The 22388-nt window shown below is 48.2% G+C and overlaps 5 protein-coding genes and 1 pseudogene across 8 annotated transcripts; all 6 read left to right on the top strand.

The window, feature by feature from the left end:
- Positions 1-478: 478 nt before the first annotated feature.
- On the top strand, positions 479-1010 carry LOC112897799 (annotated as a pseudogene).
- Positions 1011-3720: 2710 nt separating this feature from the next.
- Positions 3721-8354, top strand: LOC112882109 (CTL-like protein DDB_G0274487). The gene is made up of 6 exons (XM_025947105.1): positions 3721-4477; positions 6164-6347; positions 6442-6666; positions 6776-6892; positions 7238-7471; positions 7638-8354. Exons 1-6 carry the CDS (start codon positions 3861-3863, stop codon positions 7845-7847), a joined length of 1587 nt encoding a protein of 528 aa, XP_025802890.1. The 5' UTR covers positions 3721-3860; the 3' UTR covers positions 7848-8354.
- A 790-nt stretch (positions 8355-9144) lies between these two features.
- LOC112897789 lies at positions 9145-11140 on the top strand. The gene is made up of 4 exons (XM_025966187.1): positions 9145-9195; positions 9745-9982; positions 10060-10394; positions 10545-11140. Exons 2-4 carry the CDS (start codon positions 9747-9749, stop codon positions 11138-11140), a joined length of 1167 nt encoding a protein of 388 aa, XP_025821972.1. The 5' UTR covers positions 9145-9195; positions 9745-9746.
- Positions 11141-14318: 3178 nt separating this feature from the next.
- Positions 14319-15618, top strand: LOC112891204 (cell number regulator 2-like). Its single transcript, XM_025958152.1, has 3 exons — positions 14319-14745; positions 14825-15109; positions 15285-15618. The coding sequence occupies exons 1-3, from the start codon at positions 14550-14552 to the stop codon at positions 15362-15364; spliced, it is 561 nt and encodes a 186-aa protein (XP_025813937.1). The 5' UTR covers positions 14319-14549; the 3' UTR covers positions 15365-15618.
- A 209-nt stretch (positions 15619-15827) lies between these two features.
- On the top strand, positions 15828-17215 carry LOC112891212 (cell number regulator 2-like). Its single transcript, XM_025958165.1, has 3 exons — positions 15828-16441; positions 16523-16813; positions 16911-17215. The coding sequence occupies exons 1-3, from the start codon at positions 16273-16275 to the stop codon at positions 16988-16990; spliced, it is 540 nt and encodes a 179-aa protein (XP_025813950.1). The 5' UTR covers positions 15828-16272; the 3' UTR covers positions 16991-17215.
- Positions 17216-17503: 288 nt separating this feature from the next.
- Positions 17504-22035, top strand: LOC112891185 (ERAD-associated E3 ubiquitin-protein ligase HRD1-like). Of its 4 annotated transcripts, XR_003228443.1 has the most exons (9): positions 17504-17581; positions 17705-18327; positions 19187-19363; positions 19439-19588; positions 19673-19875; positions 20055-20199; positions 20407-20626; positions 21456-21644; positions 21700-22035. XR_003228443.1 is itself a non-coding variant. In XM_025958139.1 (8 exons), the coding sequence occupies exons 2-8, from the start codon at positions 17795-17797 to the stop codon at positions 21543-21545; spliced, it is 1509 nt and encodes a 502-aa protein (XP_025813924.1). In that variant the 5' UTR covers positions 17504-17581; positions 17705-17794; the 3' UTR covers positions 21546-22035. The 4 variants fall into 4 exon arrangements, 3 of the variants coding, with proteins under 3 accessions (XP_025813924.1, XP_025813916.1, XP_025813905.1); XM_025958139.1 differs by having other exon boundaries at positions 20064-20199; positions 21456-22035; XM_025958131.1 differs by having other exon boundaries at positions 20058-20199; positions 21456-22035.
- Positions 22036-22388: the final 353 nt, after the last annotated feature.

Below are 22388 nucleotides of genomic sequence, written 5' to 3'. Positions count from 1 at the left end.
CCCCCCCCCCCCCCGACGCTCTCTGTCTCTCCCGCTCACGAGGATACTAGGGCCGGCAGCCATGGACCTGGGCTCGCCCAACGAGGCAGCCCCCGCCGCCCGCCGCGTGTACCTGGCCGCCGCCGGCCCTAGCCCTTGGCTGAGGCAGGCTTCGGCTACCGGTGGCCAAACCCGAACCGTGCCGCCGCCGGCACTGACCCCTGCACGAGCCATCACCCGGCCGCCGCCGGCTATGGCCCTTGGCAGAGGCCGGCCTGGCCGCCGTCAGCAATGGCCCCTGGCCGAGCCCGAACCAGGCCGTCGGCACTGACCCTGCACATGCCAGCACCCGGCCGCCGCCGGCAATGGCCCCTAGCCGAGCCAGAACCTGGCCGATGGCCCTGGGCCCTGCAGCCTGGACGCTGTCGGCACTAGCCTCTGCGCGAGGCAGCACTTGGCCGCTGCTGACCCTGGCCCCTGGCCGAGGGTGCCGCCGGCAATGGCCCCTGCAGCCTGGACGCCGCCGGCATTGGCCCCTGCAGCCTGGTGCGGCCTGATGCCGCCGCCCAAGTCGGCACCCATGTCCGGGTCCAGGCAGCAGACGATGAGCTAGGCGGATAGTGGCGACAACGCTGGTGACCTCTTCGACCTTGTCCGGGCAGGCAACGCGGGGAAGCCGGCGCCAGAGGCGAGCGCGTCATTGATGCTGAGCGCGATCGGGTCCAGCATCTACGGGAGCAACCAGGTGCTGGTGCAGCGCGCGGTGAGAGCACCGGGCCGCACGTCCGGCGCCACCCGCGGATGGGTAGCGCGAATGCCAGCGGCAGGGGCAATGAGGCCACGGTGGCATCCTCGTCGGGGCAGTCCAACTACTGCTTTGGCACCACTACCGCCACCATCAAGCCGACGAGCACACCAACCGGAGCAGCAAGCGGAAGCAGCTCGACACTAAGGACTCCGAGAGCCCCAGCGAGGTCTCATCCTTTCTCGCGCTCCTGAGCGAATGGAGACGAAACGATGCGGCCTGGTGAAAAAAAATGAGAAAGGGCAAAAGGATCAATTCACACCCCAAATACATGAAAAGAAAATTAGAAAAGGGAGGAGATACACCTAATGATAGTATAATCAAGTTGTTGATATTTGGAGTCCTAATTTTACGATGTTAATGTCACTAATGGTAAAATTGCGAAGTGCGATGTTTGGAGTTATAAAATTGCAATTTTCTCAATTAGGAGTATTAATATAAACTAATTATAAAACCAATTGCATAAATAAAGGCTAATTCATGAGACAAATCCATCATTAGCATATATTTACTCTAACACAACATTATCTACCATGGACTAATTAAACTTAATGGATTCATCTCGTGCATTAGCCTCCATCTGTGCAACTAGTTTTATAATTAGTCTATATTTAGTACTCGTAATTAGTATCTAAACATTCAATGTGACACGAACTAAAATTTAGTCGGGGTGATCCAAACAAGCCCTTGATCAAACTAGGCCCGGTTAAGCGTATGTTCATCGCAGCTGCGATTGGAATCCATCCATTCGCAGCAGCGCGCAGCGCCCCCCTGCTCTCCAGCCACCATCCCGGCGGCATCGCCGCCTCTGGCACCTACCCCCACCTGACATTGGCGAATCTAGTTAGGGAGCGAAGAGGAGACTCATCTCCCTTCTCTTCTTCTTCCACATTCTTCTTCTTCATTCTTTCTTCCCAAAAATGACGAGGGTTAGAAGGGTATCTATTGATCTTGGAGCCCCTATAGATCCGCCCCTGCACCCGACGACGTCGAGCTCCCCTATTCTGATCCTAGCCCGTTGGTTACCACCGACCTCTGGTGCTGGCGGCGTCCCCGCCGCCTCGCCGCATCACCCTCGCAACCCACCTCCGCCGCGGGGCTTTCCTACCCCAACCCTCTTCTAAGGCTACTGGAGGCCACGGGATCTCGCCAAGCCCGCACCCGAAGGGCCCGAACTCCGGCCGCCGCCGCCTCAACGAGGAAGATGAACAGTAACATGACGACATGCTTATACGGAGCGCGATAAATATATTTGCCGGGTTTTCTGGCTGCACCACTGGCTTGTTGGGGGCATACCAGCCCAATAGCTTCTGGCCTTAGGGCCAGGGGTAGCCTAGCTCCGTTTTTCTTGCTTCTTTGCTTGCTTCATTATTTTGATTTTGTTTTGCAGTGAATCTGATGCGAACAAGCGGATTTTGTGTTTCACTTTCACAATAGGCTCGGTGATCAACTGGTCATGGATAATATACCATGTGGCTGGCTAGCTGGTTGGTTGAACCGTTGAAGGGTATCTTGGCACACACCCTGCTGCGAGCGAAGCCGGATGGGAAGCAGATGGAGTGATGGACAAAGTGACACAGCCCGACAACTCGAAATGCGCAATGATAGTGGTAGTGGCGCCCATGGGGGCCATGGCCATGTGTGATATAGGGTCTGTCAGTAGTTGCAAGGTATAAAAAATCATCATTTTTTTGGCAACCACACCACCAGAGCGATCGTGGTTCTTGTTGAGAGCTGAGCCCAAATTGATGACCAAAGAAATCATAGTTTGTAGGCCCAAAGAGAAAGGAGAAAATGACTATTTGATCAAATTGTTTTTTTTTCAGATGGAAGGAAATTCCACTAAGCAACGATACTAGTTAAACCACTGGTAGCAAGAACCGAAACCAAGTTTGGTACGTATCCATGCCAATAGCAAGGAACTAGAAGACGACATACTAGCTCCATAACCTGCTAAAGAGCTGTCTACTGAATTATTACTCCAACTTCTGACAGATCATAGTCATTGGATTTCAGAAAGATGCTGCTGGAAGTTATAAACTTGTTAGGTGTAGCAGGGAGATTCCAGCGCACGGCACTTTACCATTATATCCTGTCTGGATCGTCTAGATTTAAACTTTATTTCGAAATGCGACTAATGACTAAAATCATATTTGTTTTGGATCTATAAGACTAAACCTTAAGTAAAATACGTATAGAAATATGGAAATGTCCTTTTCACCCTTGGATATTACTGCTATTGCACATGCATGCAGGTACTTTGGTCCTTTCAGAGTTCGCTGGTTGGTTTAGTTCAAATTAGGTGTATTTTAAGGATTAATGGATTAAATTTTAGTTGGAATAAAATTTTACTTTAATCTACATTTTAATCCAACATGATTAAACTTTAGCCTTAAACAAATTCCACTCGTTTGAGGAGGGCACTTGCCTTCACGAGACTAGAGCAGTCGTGCAGTACCCGTCGGATCTCTCGTGTACAGCCGTGCAGTGAGTGAACCGGAGGGAAACGCCCACGTACAGTTGCGTCGCCGCTGCCGCTGGGAACGCTGGATCCAGCCCGGCAGATCGTCGCCAAACCAAAAAAGGCTCGGCATTTCCGTCCCGGCCTCAGCTGGCCGGAGCAGCGAGTAGGCAATCCTCGCGTCCAAATCCGAGCGGCTCCCGGCCTTCACGCCGGGGCGTCCAAATCCCTCCCACCAGCCGCGCCGGACGCCGCCACGCCGGTCGCGCTCCGCTCCAGCACGAAAACCCCAAGCCTTCCCCCACTCGTCGCGACGCCCCCCACCCAAACCCCCGCTACCAACCCCGCTCGCTCGGCGGTCGCGGACGACCCGAACCGCTTCCCCCTCCCCCGAAATTCCGCGCGACGTCGCCATCAGTCACCCGGCAGTTCGCTCGCGCGAGTCGTCGCCGCCCCGATGACCGAAACGGTTACTCCCCTAGTCCCACCGCCGCCGCCGCCGCCGAGGCCGAGCAGTTAGCCAGTCCGCGTGGCACGCCTATCGCTCTCTCTGCCCCGCTAATCCCCATTTCCGGGTGCCGGCGAGACCCCTTACCCAATCGCCGATCGCGCGCCATGTCCTCTTCCTCCACCTCCTCCTCCTGCGACGGGGGCGGGAACCCTAGCCCCCCGGCGGCGGCGGGTGTGGCGGGCGCCGCGGCGGCGGGCGCGGCCGGTGCGGCGGCGGCGTGGCCGAGGCGGCAGTGCCGGGACGTGTTCTGGCTGGTGGTCTTCCTCCTCCACCTGCTCGTCTTCGGCGCCGCGCTCGCGCTCTTCGGCCTCAACCGCTTCCGCCAGGCCGACCGCTTCAACATCGGCCGCTACGCCAACCTCACCGCGGAGCCCTGGGGCACCCCCGCGGGCTCCCCGGACCCCGCGCCCGCGCCGCCGCCGCCCTCGGTCTACCGCTCCGAGGACCCCTCCGTGCCGGCGTCCGAGCTCACGGAGACGTACTGGAAGTTCTACGGCGCAGCGGGGGGCGTGGGGGCGGCCCTCGCGTGGGCGTGGCTGGCGGCGGCGGCATGGAGGAAGGACGGCGGTAAGGTGGTCATGCGGACCGCCGTCCACAGCCTCACGGCGTACCTTGCCGTCGTCAGCGTCCTGTGCTTCTGGGGGAAGCACTTCTTCTGGGGCGTCGCCTTGGCCGTCGGGGCCGCCCTGCACTTCCTCTACGTCATGTCTGTGCTCGATAGGTACAGCTCACACACCCTCACAAGTCACAATAACCCCTATGTTCTGAATTGGTCTGTAAAAAATGTCTATTCGGTGCGATTAGGGACGAACTTGGACTCTAGTGTATGAGGGTGTGATGTAGACACCGAGAAGGCGAGTGAATTTCTGCCAATAACATGCAAATTTGAATAATGTCTATTCGCAACTCCTCACCCTTTTAATTGCAAATCTGAACAAACGCACCAATTAGTCGTAGTGACCCTGTTAGGAGGTTGATTCATCTCGTTATCAAAGCCCCTTTCCAGTAATTGTCTGCACATGCTGGCACACCTGCACGGCTGCATTGGTGTGCCATAAGCCCATAACACCAATCTTCATTGCTTTCTTCACTGATATGCTCTGTTGGTCTGCTTGATTTAAGTGGGCAAAGGAACAACTTTAGCATAGATTTGTGCAACATTACTTGCTAGGATTACATCTTCCAAATCGGACAGTGTAGTTGTATGAAGGGAATGATGGTAGTTAAATGAGTAATGGAAGTGTGTGTGGAACAATGTTCGAAAATTGGTAGCTCATATTTGTTTGGCCACTCAGCCGAAAGCCACTATTATACTTACTGGGATCACGGATATAAGCTCATATGAGTTTGTCCTAAGTGAAACCTTTTGAACGTTGACCATCAATATCTAAAATCTTATATAGACTGGCAGCACAAGGTTAACATTGCAAGATGCATTATGGAAACTACTTTTATAATATATAACTATTTTTGCTTAAGATAATATATTTTAAGAAATATTGCTACTCATAATAAGAAACTTGTATTTGTGATCAGAGGAAGCATGCCATGAGCATCCTGATCATGTGGCCTATTAAAAACATGTTATTACTTTTCAGTAGGGGTATGTTCCTTGAGCTGTCTAGTAGACCTCTTATAAAAACTATATGGGATGTTTGTAGAAAGCCATAGTATCTAGTCCTGAAACCTTAACACCTGATTTGCTTTAACAAGAAATGGATAATTCTGCTGTCAGATTTCCAGTTAAACCATGTTACGTGTGGCAGGTTTTCACCAACGGGGCCCATGTGCATGAGGCACGGCTGTGACAGGCAGTTGCAGCAGTGTCAATAGCTTGTAGGATTGAAGTATACTATCTTCATCCATCTAAGCATATTATCCTTTAGTTCATTTCCCTGCTATCTTGAATCATTTCATCAGTGTCCTTAGCTATATCTGTTGGGTCCAACTGTATATAAGGTGCCAAGTTTGCTTTGGATCCAATAAAGAGTCAAGGAGTTCTGTCCCTCTCCCTCTTTTTGCACCAGTGGCACACCTGAACCACACCACAATTCCTGGCTGTTGAGGACCATGGCTAAAACCTCCCAACCACATCTGTTGTACATGTTCTCTTCCAGGGCTCATGACAAACCATGCATATATCTGGAGCAGAATTACTCCGTTTCTCTTGTTTGTCTACGCTTGTCTGGCCTCTATGTTGTCCCAAAGGTATGCTGCGCAATAAGCCAGTAATTTTGCCTCTTGGATTTATAATAAATTGGAGCCTCAGACCATTTATTCTGGAACTTTTGTATTTCAATTATGTGCTGAAATAGAAATTGTACCTTGTCTGTACATGGCAATACATCTGTTGAAGCATTGCACGCTTATTATTTTGCATAGAAGTTACCGGGTTGATTTTTGCTAGGTTTCCCTTCACAATGCTAGTACTGCAGAAGGCAGTAAGGATGGTATGGGAACTTCCTGACGTGATGAGAATTGCTTATGCATTTGTGCTAGTCATGCTTTGTTGGATGGCATTATGGTCCTTTGGAGTTTCTGGCATTGTTGCCTTTGGCATTCCAAATGGTGGGCAATGGTGGCTGCTTTTGGTGAGCGGGCAAGTTTTTATCATAGTTCTATATCAGTATTTAGTGCTTTTTAATATGATTCAGATTTTAAAAATAATTTCTCCTGTATTTGCAGATATTTTCAGTAAGTTTATTTTGGACTGGAGCTGTCCTTAGCAATACAGTCCATGTCATTGTATCAGGGATGGTTTTCCTCGTTCTCATTCATGGTGGTCCAGCTGCTGCAACAATGCCCCCAAAACCTCTTCTAAAGTCCCTTCAGTATGCTGTAACAACTTCATTTGGAAGCATTTGCTATGGGTCACTATTTACCGCTGCTATTAGGACTTTACGTTGGGAGGTTTGCACCTTTACCTCCTCTTGTTATACTGAGTTGTTTCACTTCCTTTTTGCTGTCCTCATCATTTTTGTCTTTTTATCCTTACTCCCTTCATTTCTTGTATCAACAGATTCGTGGTATTCGTTCTAAAATAGGCAGCAATGAGTGTTTGCTCTGCTGTATTGATTTTTTGTTTCATATTGTGGAGACGCTTGTTCGCTTCTTCAACAAATACGCATATGTACAGGTGAGTGATGTCTATCTCTGCAGTAGTTTTCTAGATGTAGATCGTGTCTATATTTGAAGTCTACATATGTTCCAGCTGTTTTCTGCTTATCATTTGTGCCTCTGCTGACAATCTTTTTCTTATTGTTTTAAGCTATAGTGTTTAATTTATAACAGTCAAAGGATCTTTTGCGTGCTTGGATATTTTTTTACACAAATGCATGTGATTTGTGACCCAACCACTGGTTGTATAGAAATGTGAGAACTTATTATACTAACAATTTATCTCTCTATCCTCTTGCTATGGAATTTTTACGACTGACACCATGTTATCCGACAAATGCCTAACATGGTTCTTCATTTTCAGATTGCGGTCAATGGACAGAGTTTCAATCGCTCAGCTAGGGATGCCTGGGAGCTGTTTCAATCCACAGGGATTGAAGCACTTGTCGCTTATGACTGTTCGGGTGCAATCCTCCTGATGAGCACAATTTTAGGTGGATTAATAACTGGAACTTGTACAGGCGTTTGGACATACTTCAATCAAAGCGATAAAGCCATTATGGTTGGTTCAACCTCTATGCTGATGGGTATGATACTGGTAAGTGCATGTATTTTTGTATGGATTTGTATGGCTGAAGTAACTAAGGAAAAGACATGCATGTTCCAAGTGTTTTTTGTTGACTGTACAAACTTTTTCTTCGATCATTCTTGTTCAAAATTTTCTGCATAGTTCGTTTGAGACTGAGAGCTGCTATATTTCACAGGTTGGGCTTACCGTTGTGGTTGTGGAAAGTGCTGTTACATCAATATACATATGCTATGCTGAGGATCCCCTTTTGATTCAGAGATGGGATCCTGAATTTTTCGAACAACTGTCAGAAGCACTACATGAGCGACTGCAGTACCGAAGTGCACGAGCTCGCCAAATACTGAATGGCCGGCTTGATCATTTGCCACATACGTCAAGTATTTGAATTGCATGTCAGATATTGCTCATTTCTGTGAATCCATCGAAACGCAGGCAGGTATTTCCAGAAGAAGTTTTGGTTCTCCCTGCCATTGAAATATATAGGAAGATATGTTCCAAGCTATTGACATTTAGAGAGCTGAAGCGCCCCCAAAAACATGAGGCCTTCAAAAACCACAGAATGTGTTGAAATCCCAATGAAGTGTACTCTCCCATGTTCATGCTTAGGTATTGCATCTCAGTACAATGTCAGTTTCAATATGTGTAGCCTTTTGCGGTAAGATAGAAATGGTTAAATCCATTTCGAAATTTGTGAGAGTGAGTACGGTTGAAACATTAATTTGTGCGGGTTAGTGCGGCAATGTGTTAGGATTTTGTCTTTCTTTTGTAGTGTTAGACCTACTGTCTGACAAAACTATGGGGAGGAACAGCATTCATTGTGGTCGACTGGTCGGCCGGTTGTACAGAACATGGCTGCTTAATGCTCATACTAGATGTTCGCATGCGCTATTCATGCCTTCAGGTTAAGCCATATTGATAATGATTGGGCTGCAGCAGTTTTTCCTGATAAAAGAGAGAACTGGTAGCAGTTACGTATTTTCTGATATATTCCACTGGCCACTGATGATGCAGTAAGCGTGCAGGTACACCGAAAAACATTTTCCGGCATCAGAGTGACCCATTGCCTCAACTTGTAGACGGCCGCACCGGATGCTGATTGCCGATGTCATCATTGCAAAGAGAGTGCGGTAGACGTCTTTCCACCGTTGTCGTCATGGCCTGAGTACTGATGGTGGGTGGACGCCTCGTCTCATCGAGGGAAGAAACAGCATGTGCTTTCAGAAAAGAAAGGCAGATCATGTTTAACAGTTTCTTGAGTTCGGGTAAAGCGTACTGGGGCAGAGCGGTGAGCAGCAGCGGTAGCTTCCTCTGCGCTGCGATCTCAGCGATTGGTGTAGTGAACCGCCCGAACAACTCATCACCGAACATGTCCCGCGACTTCAGTTTGTGCGGGTAGCAAGACTCTACTAGTACGTGTCAGACTGACTCCAACAATGGAGACTCAAATCCACGACCAATACCCGAAATCGGTCATAACGGGCTCATGGAAACAAGACCCAAAAGCTCGCTTCTCCAACAGACGGAAGAGAATGGGCCTCCGTCAACTGTTTTAGCGTCAAGAGGCGGGAAGCCAATATTCTGTCCCGTCTCCTCCCGCCCAGAAACGAGGAACCCGTCGCCCCTCGCCCGGCACCGATCGCTCCTCGCCCCTCGCTCGGCACCGATCGCTCCTCACCCCTCGCCCGGCACCGATCGCTGTCAGCCTGGTCGCCCACTCATCCAGCTGCTTGAAGGTACCTTTGTTTTCTCCTCTCCTTCAAGGCAATGTTGTTGTTCATCTCTCCGTCCAGCAACTCTCTGGACTTGGGTCTTTTTGAAGGCACGCACAGCCAAAAAACAACCAAATTAGGAGTAGGTTAGTGTTTGAGAGAACACATGGCATGCTGTTTCTGCTCTCAACTCCATTATCTGTACAGATCCATTATTTTTACTACCCTACCTGAGTAAATGAGACACAAGGATTGATCAATCAAATTAGTCATCCTATTTGTTAGTATTGCAGAAGAAGATTTCAATTCTACAGAAAATCAACTACTTAGCTCTTGGCAAGATTGAAAGGTGAAGTAGTGCTTTGGTGCAGAGCGGGCCGTGCGTCGTCCGAGTTGCCTTTCTTTTCTCTTATCAGTTCAGCTATCCTTGTTTGCTCCTAAGCGTGTTATCTGTTTTTTCTTTCTTTCTTTTTTTCCCTTATGTGCTGTTGCTGAGCGCCCTACTTGCGCCTCATGCTCTGTGTATGACTCTGTCTGCTGCTCTGTGACAATTTGATATGATTTTTCATGCAGCCATGGCCTTTAACTACTATCAACGCACATGGTGTGGATCTGCTGCCGCTACTACTAATTATGATGAAATCGAAGCATGTGCTGTTGTCGTTTCAACATTAAGGAAGAAACGGCGCTGGGGAGGCTCTGTTGTTGGCCACAAGACAAAAAATCGTGACCGTATTGGTGGTAACATTCAATTGAACAATGATTATTTTATTGAGAGGCCATTATTCAATGCCGAGGAATTCCGCAGAAGGTAAATTGCTACTGCAATTGTAACACTGCATTAGTTAAAATTTCAGTCCCTAAAACTGTCAATGACTCCATGCTCAGGTTCCGTATGCGGCAATCCCTTTTCTTGGAGATTGAAGACAAATTGGCAGCTGCAAGTAAGTTCTTCAGACAAGAAAGAAATGCAGCTGGTGTGTTGGGATTCTCCACTAGACAAAAGTGCACTGTGGGTTTACGGATGTTGGCTTATGGAGGGCCAGCAGATGCACTAGATGAAGGTTTGCGTATGGGAGAAAGCACCGTCCTTAAAACTGTAAAGGAGTTTGCTAAAGAAATAATCAAAGTGTTTGGACCTAAATATCTTAGGCCTCCTACAGAAACTGAGTTGAAAAAAATTTTATTAGAAAATAAGGCACGTGGCTTTCCTGGCATGATGGGTAGTCTGGACTGCATGCATTGGGAATGGGCAAACTGTCCGACAAGTTTGGGTGGGATGTACAAGGGACATAAGGGAAAGCCTACAGTCATTCTAGAGGCAGTGGCAACACAGGATTTGCGATGTTGGCATGCATTTTTTGGTCTTCCAGGATCTCACAACGACATCAATGTGCTGCGCCGCTCTCCTATTTTTGATGATTTGGCAAATGGCAAAACACCACCTGTTAACTTTGATGTCAATGGTAACACTTACACCCTTGGGTACTACCTGACTGACGGGATTTATCCTGATTGGGCGACCTTAGTGAAAAGCATAAGTTGTGTAAAGAGTAACAAGCAGTCGGTGTTTGCATCACAGCAGGAAAAATGCCGCAAAGACATAGAGAGATTTTTTGGAGTACTTGTAGCCAAGTGGAAGATTTTGCATAATGCTGCTCGTTTGTGGAGTCAGCGTGACCTCAACACCATTGTGCTGGCCTGTGTCATCCTACACAATATGGTGGTGGAGGATGAACGTGGAGTTGATCTTCCAAGCGTGCACGTGTCAGAGTGGCCAGGTGCAGCTAACCCTCCAATAACTACAAGCAGATCAATGCCTACAATTGAGGAGGTCAATGAAGCTTATTCTTTGATCGAAGAGAAATCCACTGCCCAGCAACTAAAAAAAGATCTTATTGAACATATGTGGGAATTGTATGGGTCGAAGTCTGGACCATTTGCCAAAGAGTCAGTACATCTGAACTAACATCTCAATTAGTTTTAGTAAGAGATATGTGGCCTTCTTTTGTAATATGGCTGAACTTACAGCTGAAATAGTGATAGATCATCATATGGTTGTGTTCTGAATTAATCTATACTTAGTCTGATTAAATACTGCTCTGATCATGGCAGAATTTTTGTAATTGCAATTTCAATGTATTGGTCTGAATTCTAGCTGGTCTGATCATGGCAGATTTTCTGCAATTGCAAAAAATAAAAATATGGCAACATGCCATCTGAATTCTAGCTGCTCTGATCATGGCAGAATTTTTGTAATTGCAAACTCAATGTATTGGTCTGAATTCTAGCTGGTTTGATCATGACAGAATTTTTGTAATTGCAAACTCATGTTCTCAAATAAATAGGCGCACACATTCATGTTCTCGAAGAAACACGCGTACAAATTTCTGTTCTGAAAGGAATACAGATACAAATTTAAATTCTTATTCTAGCAGTCATATAGGTGTGACACATTCACACAGTACAAGAGGTTCTATGCTCCATCGGAGTTCTGAGAGGTTCCAATGCCTCTACGTTTCATAATTTCCTGCTGCATGGTGATATAGTAGGACCTCACTTGAGGAGAAAGTTTATCTAAATCAGCTCCCATAATTCCAAGCTCTGCAGTGAGAAGTTGTGCCTCACTTTGTTTCGCCCGGACTTCTATGTCCTGTTTAGTAAGATTGAGCTGCTCCTCCTTGTACTTGTTCCTGACTTCAATGTCATGCTTGTGCAGATCAAACATTTGTTGTGTAAGCTTCATTTTGTCCCCCTTCAAGCTTAAAATCTCTTGCATTTGGGCATCTTGCTTCACTTCGGTCAGTTCATTCTTTTGATGAATCTGCTGCAACACTTCAACAGCTGCATTTGAGGATGCAGATTCTTCCTTGGCCCTTCTTCTTTTTGCACTATCACGACCCTCCGGTCTCTCTAGTGGATCACTTGCACCTTGTTGACCCAGTGGATCATTTGCACCTTGATCACCTACTGGATCATTTGCACCTTGTGTAACTACTGGCTCGGATGCTGCAGGTTCTTTACGAACATTTCGCGTGCTGTTCACTTCCAGCAGTTTATCGTTCCATTTTGCCTCATAGCGAAGAATCTTCCAACAATGCATAAACTGAAATGGTTCCTTTTGCTCATACATCTTCACAGCATCCTCAATCTGAAATTTAAAAATGGTACATTTTTTTAGATCGTATACCCAAACAACAAACAGTTTTGTAGAAATCAACAAAGTACTTACCCTATCATATTCATTCTTTCCACTTTCGTTTCTCCTATCCACTTTACTTTTGCATGCAGAAAATGTAGAAACAGCCTTCTGTATGGCACCCCATCTTTTTTTAAACCAATCTGACTTCTTATTGAGCCATTTGGTTTGTGCTCAGAATAATAATCATATATTCTCTTCCAGTAGGCACCCATGTTTTGATTAACACCTACAATAGCATCCTTACTTATGTTCAGGTAGGCCGAACAAAGAACGGCGTCCTCTTCCTTTGTGAATGCAAACCCCCTCCGAGCAACATTTTTCTGCACAACTCGTTTCTTCCCTTTTTGCATGTTGTTGCACTGCATAGGCAAGAGCACTAGTAATTTCTAGCAAATGCAAGATCAGGACAAGAAGATTAACTAACAAATAGCCTCACAATCCTACCTGTGCAGCAGTAGCAATATCTACATCATCCATTGGAACACCATGTGAGGAGGCTCCATCATTGTGGTGAAACAATTCTTGTAAATCCTCCTCTCCTGACTGACCATACTCCATTCTAATCATAGCAAATAAACTTTGAATCAAACAAACAAAAAAAATCCAGCCTAAACTGCATAGACCGTATCATTGGCTCACTAAAGGATGCAAGTAAACAAGAAGCCATTTAAACTGCATAAACGTAACAATTTTGCAATTTAAACAAGAAGTCATTAGTCATGCAAACCAATAAAAGTAATCCGTAGTTTTTGTCACTCATGCTTTGTCGCTGGCATAGCCTAAAGTTGAGAACAAACTTGGCACACGCACGCTGCAGCCTGGCCGGGCGGTGGCCATCCGCGGTGGTCACTGCCCACTGCCTGCTGCTGCAGGATTGGTTGGGGGCTCGCCGGGACTAGAGTTAATCTGCAGAAGCGGTGCCGGTCTGTAGAGACATCGGAGAACCGAAGTAGTTGAGAGGCAAGTGAGCTAGCTGGGGGCGGAGCGCCGGGGCACCAGCCTGGCCGCCCGGCGACTACGGCCCTGAGTCCGCCCCTGCCCGTGAATCTCTCCTCATCACCAGGTCAACTCAGACAAGATGAGGGGATCGAATCAGGAAAGAGGAATCAAGTCTGGAGGTACCTCGCCGCCGACGCAAACGCAGGATAGGGGCGGTCGTCGCCGCCAGAGCTCACCCGTCGGTGTTGGTGCCGCTCGATCCACTTTCTCTCTCTATTCCGAGGGTGGGCCGTTGGTACTGGGTCGCGGCCGAAGGCGATCTATTTCTGGGTCGCGCCGGGAGCTGCTCTATTTTTGGATCGCGTGTTTCGGTCAGCTGTTGGAGGCCTACAAACTTGTTTCTCGGCCCATTTTAGGTCTAAAGGATCAAATAGATCACCTGTTGGGAGTCAGTCTCACGGCTGTTGATTTGAGCAGTGAAGGATCATCCTTTGACTACGGACTACCCATTTTACTATCTTAGTCAAACGAGCGGCAGATCTTGGCAGATTCGGGTCTTATCCAGACCAGCGCACACTCGACTCGATACGTTCAACCCACGGCAAAGTATCAAAAAAAAAAAAACCCACCGCAGTAAGCCAACGCTATCATTCCATGGACGTCCGGCAGGCCACATGAGCCTCGCGACGTTCCAAACCCTTGTAGTTCAGCCGACGGATGGGTGGCGTCAAACCAGGTGCCCCGTCGTACCCGCGGCCGGGCGACGACTTGACCCGCGTGCACCGCCCGGCGGCGCCCCGGCCAGGGCCGGCGGTTCGGCCACCCACCACGCCCTGACGTGGACTGGCGCGTCCCCACTCTCCACGCCCTGCGCCGGGCGCCAAAAGAGAGCCTCGTGGCGAAGGCCCATCGCACCAGCGTCCCCCGACGACTTGGAGGAAGAAGAGTCCAAGGCAGGGCAGCCATAATAAATTGATCGCTCGCGACGCGCTGCCCGGGAGGCCAGGAAACGACGCGACCCCTGGCCAGAGCGAGAGAGCGAGCCCAGGGCGCGCGGCGGTTACCGTCGAGACGTCGCCCCTCCTCGCCGTTAAATAACGCGCCGCGGGGCCGGGGCAGACGCCGCACGCAACGCAACGAAGCGCCAAATCCGACCGCCCAGGCTCTCGCAGGACTCGCGCGCTGCTGCTCCCACGGTCGCCGTCGCCCCCGCCGGCGGTGGTTGCCGTTTCTCGCCATGTACCCGAAGCAGGTGGAGGAGGGTGCGGCCCCGCTGCGGGCCCAGTCGCCGCCGGCCACGGGCTTCCCGATGAACGGCGGGGGAGGGTACTACCAGGCGGGCGGCGCCACCGCGGCGCTGGCGGTGCAGGCGAAGGCGCCCGTCGCCGCGTGGTCCACCGGCCTCTGCAACTGCTTCGACGATTGCGGCAACTGTAAGAGCGGAGCATGCATCCTCCCCTGCTCGGTTGGCTTGTGCGTCCCTGATCTGATCCTGACGACACGTCTCTGCAGGCTGCGTGACGTGCCTGTGCCCGTGCATCACGTTCGGGCAGATCGCGGAGATCATCGACCGGGGGTCGACGTCGTGCGGCACCAGCGGGGCGCTGTACGCGCTCATCATGCTGCTCACGGGGTGCCAGTGCGTCTTCTCCTGCTTCTACCGCGCCAAGATGCGCGCCCAGTACGGCCTCCGGGAGAGCCCCTGCGCCGACTGCTGCGTCCACTGCTTCTGCGAGTGCTGCGCCCTCTGCCAGGAGTACCGCGAGCTCAAGAAGCGGGGGTTCGACATGAAGCTAGGTACGGTACGATCTCCTGGAAAAATCAAGGACGCAGAGCCAGTAAAATTAACTTATCTATTCACTCAGTTCGCTTGGTCGTCTAGCACGTCACTACACTGCCGGGAATTCAGTTCATCTCACTAGCCTAGGTAGCTAACAGATGTTGCGCCGTTGGTTTTCTTGCTTGTTTGCAGGATGGCACGCGAACATGGAGAGGCAGGGGCGCACCGCCGCCACCATGCCGCCGCAGATGCACCCCGGGATGACCCGCTGACGATGCCGCCGCCTGCCTCTGCGGCGGATACCAAATGCTATACATCCCTAGCTCCTTGGGCTGTTGCTGCTGAGCGCCCGTGTAATTAAGATATGTGGCCTCCTATGAGCTTGTCATGCGAAGGAAAATTCTCTGTTTGGTAGCTCTGAAGATCTGGTCTTTTAGCTGGCGTGATGGGAACTGATGCACGTTGCATCGACTCAAATGTACTCACCCATTGGAAAACGTAGAGTTGCTTCTCGCTTGCACCCCTAGCACGCCGCTGGAATTGCAACAAGAGAATAGATCCATAATCTCGATTTGCTCTCCATACATAATTGTCTCAGAAAAATGAAACTCCTACAGGTTATTAAATTTTTTCTTACCAATCCTTATGAAAATTTGAAAGAATCTACGGTTTTCTTGTCTAGAATTTCTAGAACTCGTGCTTTATAGTATAGAAAAACTACAAGAATAATAATGGTGTAAACGTGTCTTTTTATCTAATTTAGAAAATGCATTTAGATGTTACTAAATCCAACTTTCCATTCGCTGTCACCTATAACATGTTGGTTCTTTGGACATCTCTTACATGTGGGCAAAAGTTGCATGCAGAGAAAGAATTTACCATATTTAGGTGTGCCATCTCTGCTCATGGCATTATCCTAGCCTCCCATGTTTTAGGGTGTAGATATATGCTGCACGCATAATCCATGCGTTTGATCCAAATTTAGCCGAGTCCATATGTACGCGTCGCAAACCAGGTAGATGTTGCACCAGAAGCGCCGATTAGTAAAGCCGGCCGCCCGTCCGGTCTCTCGTACTATACGGCTTGCTAGTTGCATTGCTGCTCTCACGGCGATCGCCCTTCCATCCTTTCAGTTCGATCTCCAAGGCCGAGGAGGGTGCCGCGCCGGCGTGGCGACGCAATGCAGCCAAAGGATGAGGAGGAGGGCGCCGCGCCGGCGGCCACAGGCTTCCCGGTGAGCGGCGGCGGCGGCGGCGGCACGGGCGGCGCGACCGCGGCCTTCGTGGTGCCGGCGCCCCCCGCCCCGTGGTCCACTGGGCTCTTCGACTGCTTCGACGACGTGGGCAACTGTGAGGACGAAGCACGATGCGCTCGGTTGATGCCGCGTGTCTCTCTGATCCATCATCTGACCTTGCGCGTCGTACGTGCAGGCTGCGTGACGTGCCTGTTCCCGTGCATCACGTTCGGGCAGGTGGCGGAGATCGTGGACCGGGGGTCGACGTCGTGCGGCGCGAGCGCGGCGCTGTACACGCTCATCGTCGCGCTGACGGGGTACGGGTTCCAGAGCATCTTCTCCTGCTTCTACCGGGCCAAGCTGCGCGCGCAGTTCGGCCTGGAGGAGAGCCCCTGCCCCGACTGCCTCGTCCACTTCTTCTGCGAGTGGTGCGCGCTCTGCCAGGAGTACCGCGAGCTCAGCAACCGAGGCTTCGACATGAACATAGGTACCGTACTATGCAGCAACGCACGCCCGATGAACTTTACCTGCAGTGAAAAATCTCTAGTTCCATGTGCTAACCGATGCTGGTTTTGCGTGTGCAGGATGGCACGCGAACATGGAGAGGCAAGGGCACGCCGCCGCCACCATGCCGCCGCAGATGCAGCCCGGGATGACCCGCTGATGCTGCCGCTCGCCTTTGTTGCTGATGTGGATACCAAACGCTATGCGGCCCAACCTGCATATTCCTGTCCCTCCTTGCGCTATTGTTCTTGCGAGCCTGTGCAGTGTAATCAAGATGTGGCCTACTATGAGCAGTGAGTTTGTCAATGTAAAAGAGAACTCTCTGTTTGCATAGCTAGTTCTGAATCTCTGGTCTTTAGCTGGTGTGATGGGTATAGTTTAATGTTTCAATACACTTACACTAAAAAGTATTTCTATCAATTTATAGCAGCGGTTGCGTGTCCACGATGCTCTGTTTTCAGATATATAGACATGAAGACATTTTGTTTCACATGAATAAATTTTGCTGTAGTTTAGTATTTTTTTTGTCAAGCATATTAGGCCCACTCTGCCATTTTTCGCGGGTGAGGGGCTTCAGGCCCACTCTGCCTGTTGCGTGAAACTGAAACGGGCCCAAGATCTCCCCGAGCCTGCTAGCCTGCTCAGCCCATTTCCCGAGCCCGGACTCCCTGCACTTGTTCCTCCGCCCGCTCCCCGTTTCCCACGTGCTCCACCGGAGACGCCGGTCGCCGCCGAGCACGAAGAAAACAGGGTATGCGGATGCATCGCGCTGGCGCTCCTGATGCGGCCTAGTCATCTAGGATTTGGGTTCACGCGCTAATTTTGGAGATTTTTTCTCTAGATTCTGCTTGGTAATTTAGATTGTTTCTTCTAGGCGATCCGATCCGGTGGTGGTGCGGTGCAGTTTCGTTGCGGAAATTTTACTGGGGGATCTCTGCGCGCGGCGCCGGCGCCGGAGGCGAAGATGATCCGTCTTCGGACGTACGCGGCGTTCAGCCTGCTGGCGACGGCGTCGGCGGTGTACTACGCCTTCAGCAGCCGGGAGCAGTTCTACCCGGCGATGGTCTACCTCTCCACCTCCAAGATCTGCTTCGTGCTGCTCCTCAACACGGGCCTCGTCGCCATGTGCGCCGCCTGGCAACTCGTCAAGCGCCTCTTCCTGGGATCGCTCCGGGAGGCCGAGGTCGAGCGCCTCAACGAGCAGTCCTGGCGGGAGGTCGTCGAGATCCTCTTCGCGGTCACTATCTTCCGCCAGGACTTCTCGGTCTCCTTCCTCGCCATGGTCGCTGCGCTGCTCCTTGTCAAGGCACTGCACTGGCTGGCCCAGAAGAGGGTCGAGTACATCGAGACCACACCCTCCGTGCCCATGCTCTCGCACATTAGGATCGTCTCCTTCCTGGCCTTCCTGCTCATCGTCGACTGCCTCTTCCTGTCCAACTCGCTCAGGTCGCTCATGGAGAAGTGGGAGGCGTCAGTTGCCATATTCTTCGCATTTGAGTAAGCTCAATTTTCAGTTTTCGTTTTTCCTGAAATGTCATTTTTTCGCCTTGTGCACGTGGAAATGCTAGAGATGTATCAGCATTATTTTTTCTGTTTTCACCTTATCACTTATCAACGTGAGAAGCTACACTAATTATTCCCTTTCGCAACATTAGAGTAGGGGTGGAGATTGATTACAATGAACAAACACTGTGAAACGACAATTTCCATCATAATGAACACGAAGTACTACATGTTAGGTTGGTTGTATCATGCGAGTGTCTTTTTGTAGTTGCATTGTACCAAGCCTACCACAAAGGCCTTTAGTAATTCTTACATGAGGCATCCTCATTCCATTTTGTGCGGCATCCTTCACACTGAGCCTTAACCTAAACCCTATGCCTATACCATTTGAATAGTGCAAGATTTGCAGTTATTGCTTTTTTTTCTCATTCACTTGATGTATGTACTAATTGCTAAGCCATGAATATTTCTTAGTATTAAACATTCACTACCTCAAGTCCCCAACCATCTCAAGCTTGCTAATCTGTTCTGGTTACTATATTACAAGATGTTAGTCTACCAACTTGTGCAGTCTGTTTTGGTTTGAACATTCTTTAAGTGATGGCACTGCAACATATTAGGTCGATTTAGCATGAAGCTCCAGGTTCCAGCTATAGACATTTTTCTTTGCTAGTTGCTTCCGAAGCAATGGGCATGCCTTCCAAGCAAGTAATGACCCTATCGGTTAACCTTAAGATGGCCTGAAGATACGATTTCTATTGTTCTGATTTCTAAATGGCTGGAAATTGTTTCATAATAATTTCAAGATCCAAGATACTGATAGTAGCTCTAACATGAACAAATCATGTTTCAGGTATATGATACTGGCAACATCCACAGTATCAACATTTGTGAAGTATATATTCTATGTCAGTGACATGCTAATGGAAGGTCAATGGGAGAAGAAGGCAGTGTATACATTTTATTTGGAGCTCATCAGTGACCTTGTGCACTTGTCATTATACATGCTTTTCTTCATATCCATCTTCCTGTAAGTTCTGTTATTATGGCACTACTCTTAGACTAGTGTGAAACTACAGCTGTTGATCTGTTATACTGATATCAGGAACTATGGTGTCCCACTGCACTTGATTCGAGAGCTATATGAGACCTTCCGCAACTTCAGAATTCGCATTGCCGATTATGTACGCTACAGAAAGATCACTTCCAACATGAATGAACGCTTTCCAGATGCTACAGAAGAAGAGCTCAATGCGTGAGTTCTATATTGTTCCATTGGCAAATATTTAGTTGACTCCATTATAAAAAATTGTCATGCTTTACATTTTATTGTACTCAGGAGTGACGCTACATGTATCATTTGCCGTGAGGAGATGACTGCAGCAAAGAAGCTGCTTTGTGGGCATCTGTTCCATGTCCATTGTCTAAGGTCATGGCTAGAGCGCCAGCACACTTGCCCCACGTGCAGAGCTCCAATCATTCCCCCAGATAATGGACGTGCTGCATCAGCACGACATGGAGCTCAGCCTGGATTTCAGCCTGGTGAGCTTCATTTTGATATTCTAATTTTGTTGTGTCGCATATTCCGATTCTAATCTTCTAGCCAACCCAACTTGCTTGGGACTAAAAGACTTTGTTGTTGTTGTATATTCTGATTTTAATCTTACTTATGAGTGAGTACTGCACTCTATTTCTGGTTGCTGATTTGATTTGAGAAAAAGCAGCTGCAGGTACTGGCACTTCAGCCTCAGAAGGAGCAGCAGGTGAGAACATGATCAGGCGCCAAGCAAAGATTGAAGTGGCTGTAGCAGCTGCTTCTTTATATGGAAGATCTTTTGCTTATCCTCCAGCAAACACCCTAAATAGGTATGTTTCTGGAACAGTATAAACGCAAAGCTTTTCATGATTTTGTTTACATATCATCTTGAAATTGGTGGTTACCCACGCTCGTGTACTTTTAGGGACATTGCTCACTGTATTTAATTATTACTATACTGATGGGATAAAAAGTAGGGGTCTTACTGTTCTAATATAAAGTATAACACTAATAAGTATGTCGTATTCAACCATCAGGTCAGGTCCTCCCCAGTCTACATCAAGTATACCACAATCTGAAGCAAGTAGCTCCAATCAATCTCAGAAAGATCAAGAACTGCAGTTCCAAAACACCAGCGATGGTTTAGCACCTCTGCCTTTTAATGCACATGGTGGTATTAGTTCAGGGACAAGCACCAGGGATCTTGAAATTTCACTGCAGAAGGCACAAGAAAACTTTATAAAAAGCCAGATAGAGGTAAGAATCTTGATTCCAAAAACACAAATCTTACACCTTTCTACATTACTCTGAGGTGCGACTAAGAAGCCCTGCCTATGACTATATGAGCTATATATAAGGAGCTACTACATTGACTGCTTGCAAGTTGCAACATCTTAAATATTTCTGTTGCAAGCTCATCTTTGGGTGAAACCAAGCCAAACAGCATACCACCAATCTCCATATGTACCATTGGAAAAGTCTGATGGGATTGGATTCATGGTGACTTGTGCACACAGATGGATAGCTTCTGAATTTTACACAATTGGCTATTTGAGAGATTTCAACAAGGACTACCCCTGTTATTCAACTAGCGTCTATGTAATGATTCATCACATGTTAGTTTGCGTGATTGCACACGATGAGAGTCGGTTGCACTAGTTATATCCGCAGTCTGCTTCTTGTGGTGTCATACACAAATATCCAGTGTCTAAGCATGCAAATTAATTACCATTGATTCCTACAAACAACAGGGTGCAGGTATGGTTACCACACTAACAATCTTGATTGTTATCTGCGATCTGCTTTTTACTTTAGGACTTAGGTTCATGAACTTTGAATGGCTAGTTTTCGGCATCGCTGCCAGATTATGTAATCTGCAATTTTGCTCAAGTTGTAAATGCTTCCCTGGGAGTTACCACTCAATAACTAGATATGTTGTTGCATTCTTGCCTGCACAGTAATTGTTATTGGTTTCACCTTAGTTTACACTTTACAATGACACACTTAACATAATGTACGCCTTTCTTTGGTTTATATTCTCAGTCAATATCTAACAAAACTCATAAGTTATACCTCTTCTTCCCAGATGTTACAAATCCAACTGCAAATGGTTCAGCGTGCTGCTGCTGTCTCAGTCACTAACAATGAGAGTGCCGAGCATACAAAGAATTACTGAAGCTGTAAATAGGCAGAGATAAGGACTGAATAAACAAAACAAAGATTTGGTGATACCTGAGGGGAAACGGTTACATGCTGCCTTGCCTTGATTTTGGTAGGGTTGTTCATTTGTACTAACCTGTTAGTGCCCTCTTAACAACACTAGTTCTTCTGCGCAGTTTAGATCTCTGTCAAGCCCGTATAGTAACTTTGATGGACAGGCTGCCGTGTTGTACTAATGGTTAGTTGAGATTGAACAAACTCCATCTTCAATATCAGAAAGATTTTTTGTCGCCTTTATGTTACTGGAATCAAATTGGAGGGCATTTTAGCTGGGGGTGGATGCTGAAATTTAGGTTCTACACTTTTCTGGTGATTAGGTAGTTTTTTAAAAATAAAATAGAAGTTTGTATGTGATGGTGCTGTAAAAATTTTAATTGTCGTAGATGTGGCTTTGCTTGAATGGTTTGTTTACGCTGCTGATGGGTTGGAGTTGTTGACAAATATTATAATACTGCGTTCCAGCATTGTTGGATTTTGCATGACCGTCCTGTGATGTTTTTTATTTTTATTTTGCACAAACGCGTAGATACTTCCTTTCGTAAGTAATAAAAGATAAACCATGTTTTGGAACATCTGCATCATGTAGTTTTGTATCTAGAAAAGTGCTACAACAGAGTGTATTGGTCAGATTTGAAACAGGTCTAAAATGCCACGGAGTATGGATTATTCTCTCTTACAATTCTAGCTGTGGTGAGCATCTCCAACGATTTCCAATACACCTTTCTTAAAATTATTTTTTTTAAACACAGTCCAAGAGACTAAGCGGGTAGATTTTCGAGATTGATAAAGTCACCATAGG

Source organism: Panicum hallii, chromosome 1, assembly GCF_002211085.1.
Source record: "Panicum hallii strain FIL2 chromosome 1, PHallii_v3.1, whole genome shotgun sequence".
In the NCBI taxonomy this organism is placed as follows: domain Eukaryota; kingdom Viridiplantae; phylum Streptophyta; class Magnoliopsida; order Poales; family Poaceae; genus Panicum; species Panicum hallii.
The sequence above is the reverse complement of the archived record's forward strand: the minus strand, read 5'-3'. Positions and strand labels throughout refer to the sequence as shown.

Bases quoted from the DNA above. Each gene is read 5' to 3' on its own strand.
- LOC112891204 (XM_025958152.1), top strand. From the start codon at position 14,550: ATGTACCCGAAGCAGGTGGAGGAGGGTGCGGCCCCGCTGCGGGCCCAG. The intron at 14,746-14,824 runs GTAAGAGCGGAG...ACGTCTCTGCAG, and splicing joins CTTCGACGATTGCGGCAACT to GCTGCGTGACGTGCCTGTGC. The intron at 15,110-15,284 runs GTACGGTACGAT...GCTTGTTTGCAG, and splicing joins GGGGTTCGACATGAAGCTAG to GATGGCACGCGAACATGGAG.
- LOC112882109 (XM_025947105.1), top strand. From the start codon at position 3,861: ATGTCCTCTTCCTCCACCTCCTCCTCCTGCGACGGGGGCGGGAACCCT. The intron at 6,667-6,775 runs GTTTGCACCTTT...TTGTATCAACAG, and splicing joins TTAGGACTTTACGTTGGGAG to ATTCGTGGTATTCGTTCTAA. The intron at 6,893-7,237 runs GTGAGTGATGTC...CTTCATTTTCAG, and splicing joins ACAAATACGCATATGTACAG to ATTGCGGTCAATGGACAGAG.
- LOC112897789 (XM_025966187.1), top strand. From the start codon at position 9,747: ATGGCCTTTAACTACTATCAACGCACATGGTGTGGATCTGCTGCCGCT. The intron at 9,983-10,059 runs GTAAATTGCTAC...CTCCATGCTCAG, and splicing joins GCCGAGGAATTCCGCAGAAG to GTTCCGTATGCGGCAATCCC. The intron at 10,395-10,544 runs GTAGTCTGGACT...TTGGTCTTCCAG, and splicing joins TGGCTTTCCTGGCATGATGG to GATCTCACAACGACATCAAT.
- LOC112891185 (XM_025958120.1), top strand. From the start codon at position 17,795: ATGATCCGTCTTCGGACGTACGCGGCGTTCAGCCTGCTGGCGACGGCG. The intron at 19,364-19,438 runs GTAAGTTCTGTT...TACTGATATCAG, and splicing joins TTCTTCATATCCATCTTCCT to GAACTATGGTGTCCCACTGC. The intron at 20,627-21,455 runs GTAAGAATCTTG...TCTTCTTCCCAG, and splicing joins TTATAAAAAGCCAGATAGAG to ATGTTACAAATCCAACTGCA.
- LOC112891212 (XM_025958165.1), top strand. From the start codon at position 16,273: ATGCAGCCAAAGGATGAGGAGGAGGGCGCCGCGCCGGCGGCCACAGGC. The intron at 16,442-16,522 runs GTGAGGACGAAG...TCGTACGTGCAG, and splicing joins CTTCGACGACGTGGGCAACT to GCTGCGTGACGTGCCTGTTC. The intron at 16,814-16,910 runs GTACCGTACTAT...TTGCGTGTGCAG, and splicing joins AGGCTTCGACATGAACATAG to GATGGCACGCGAACATGGAG.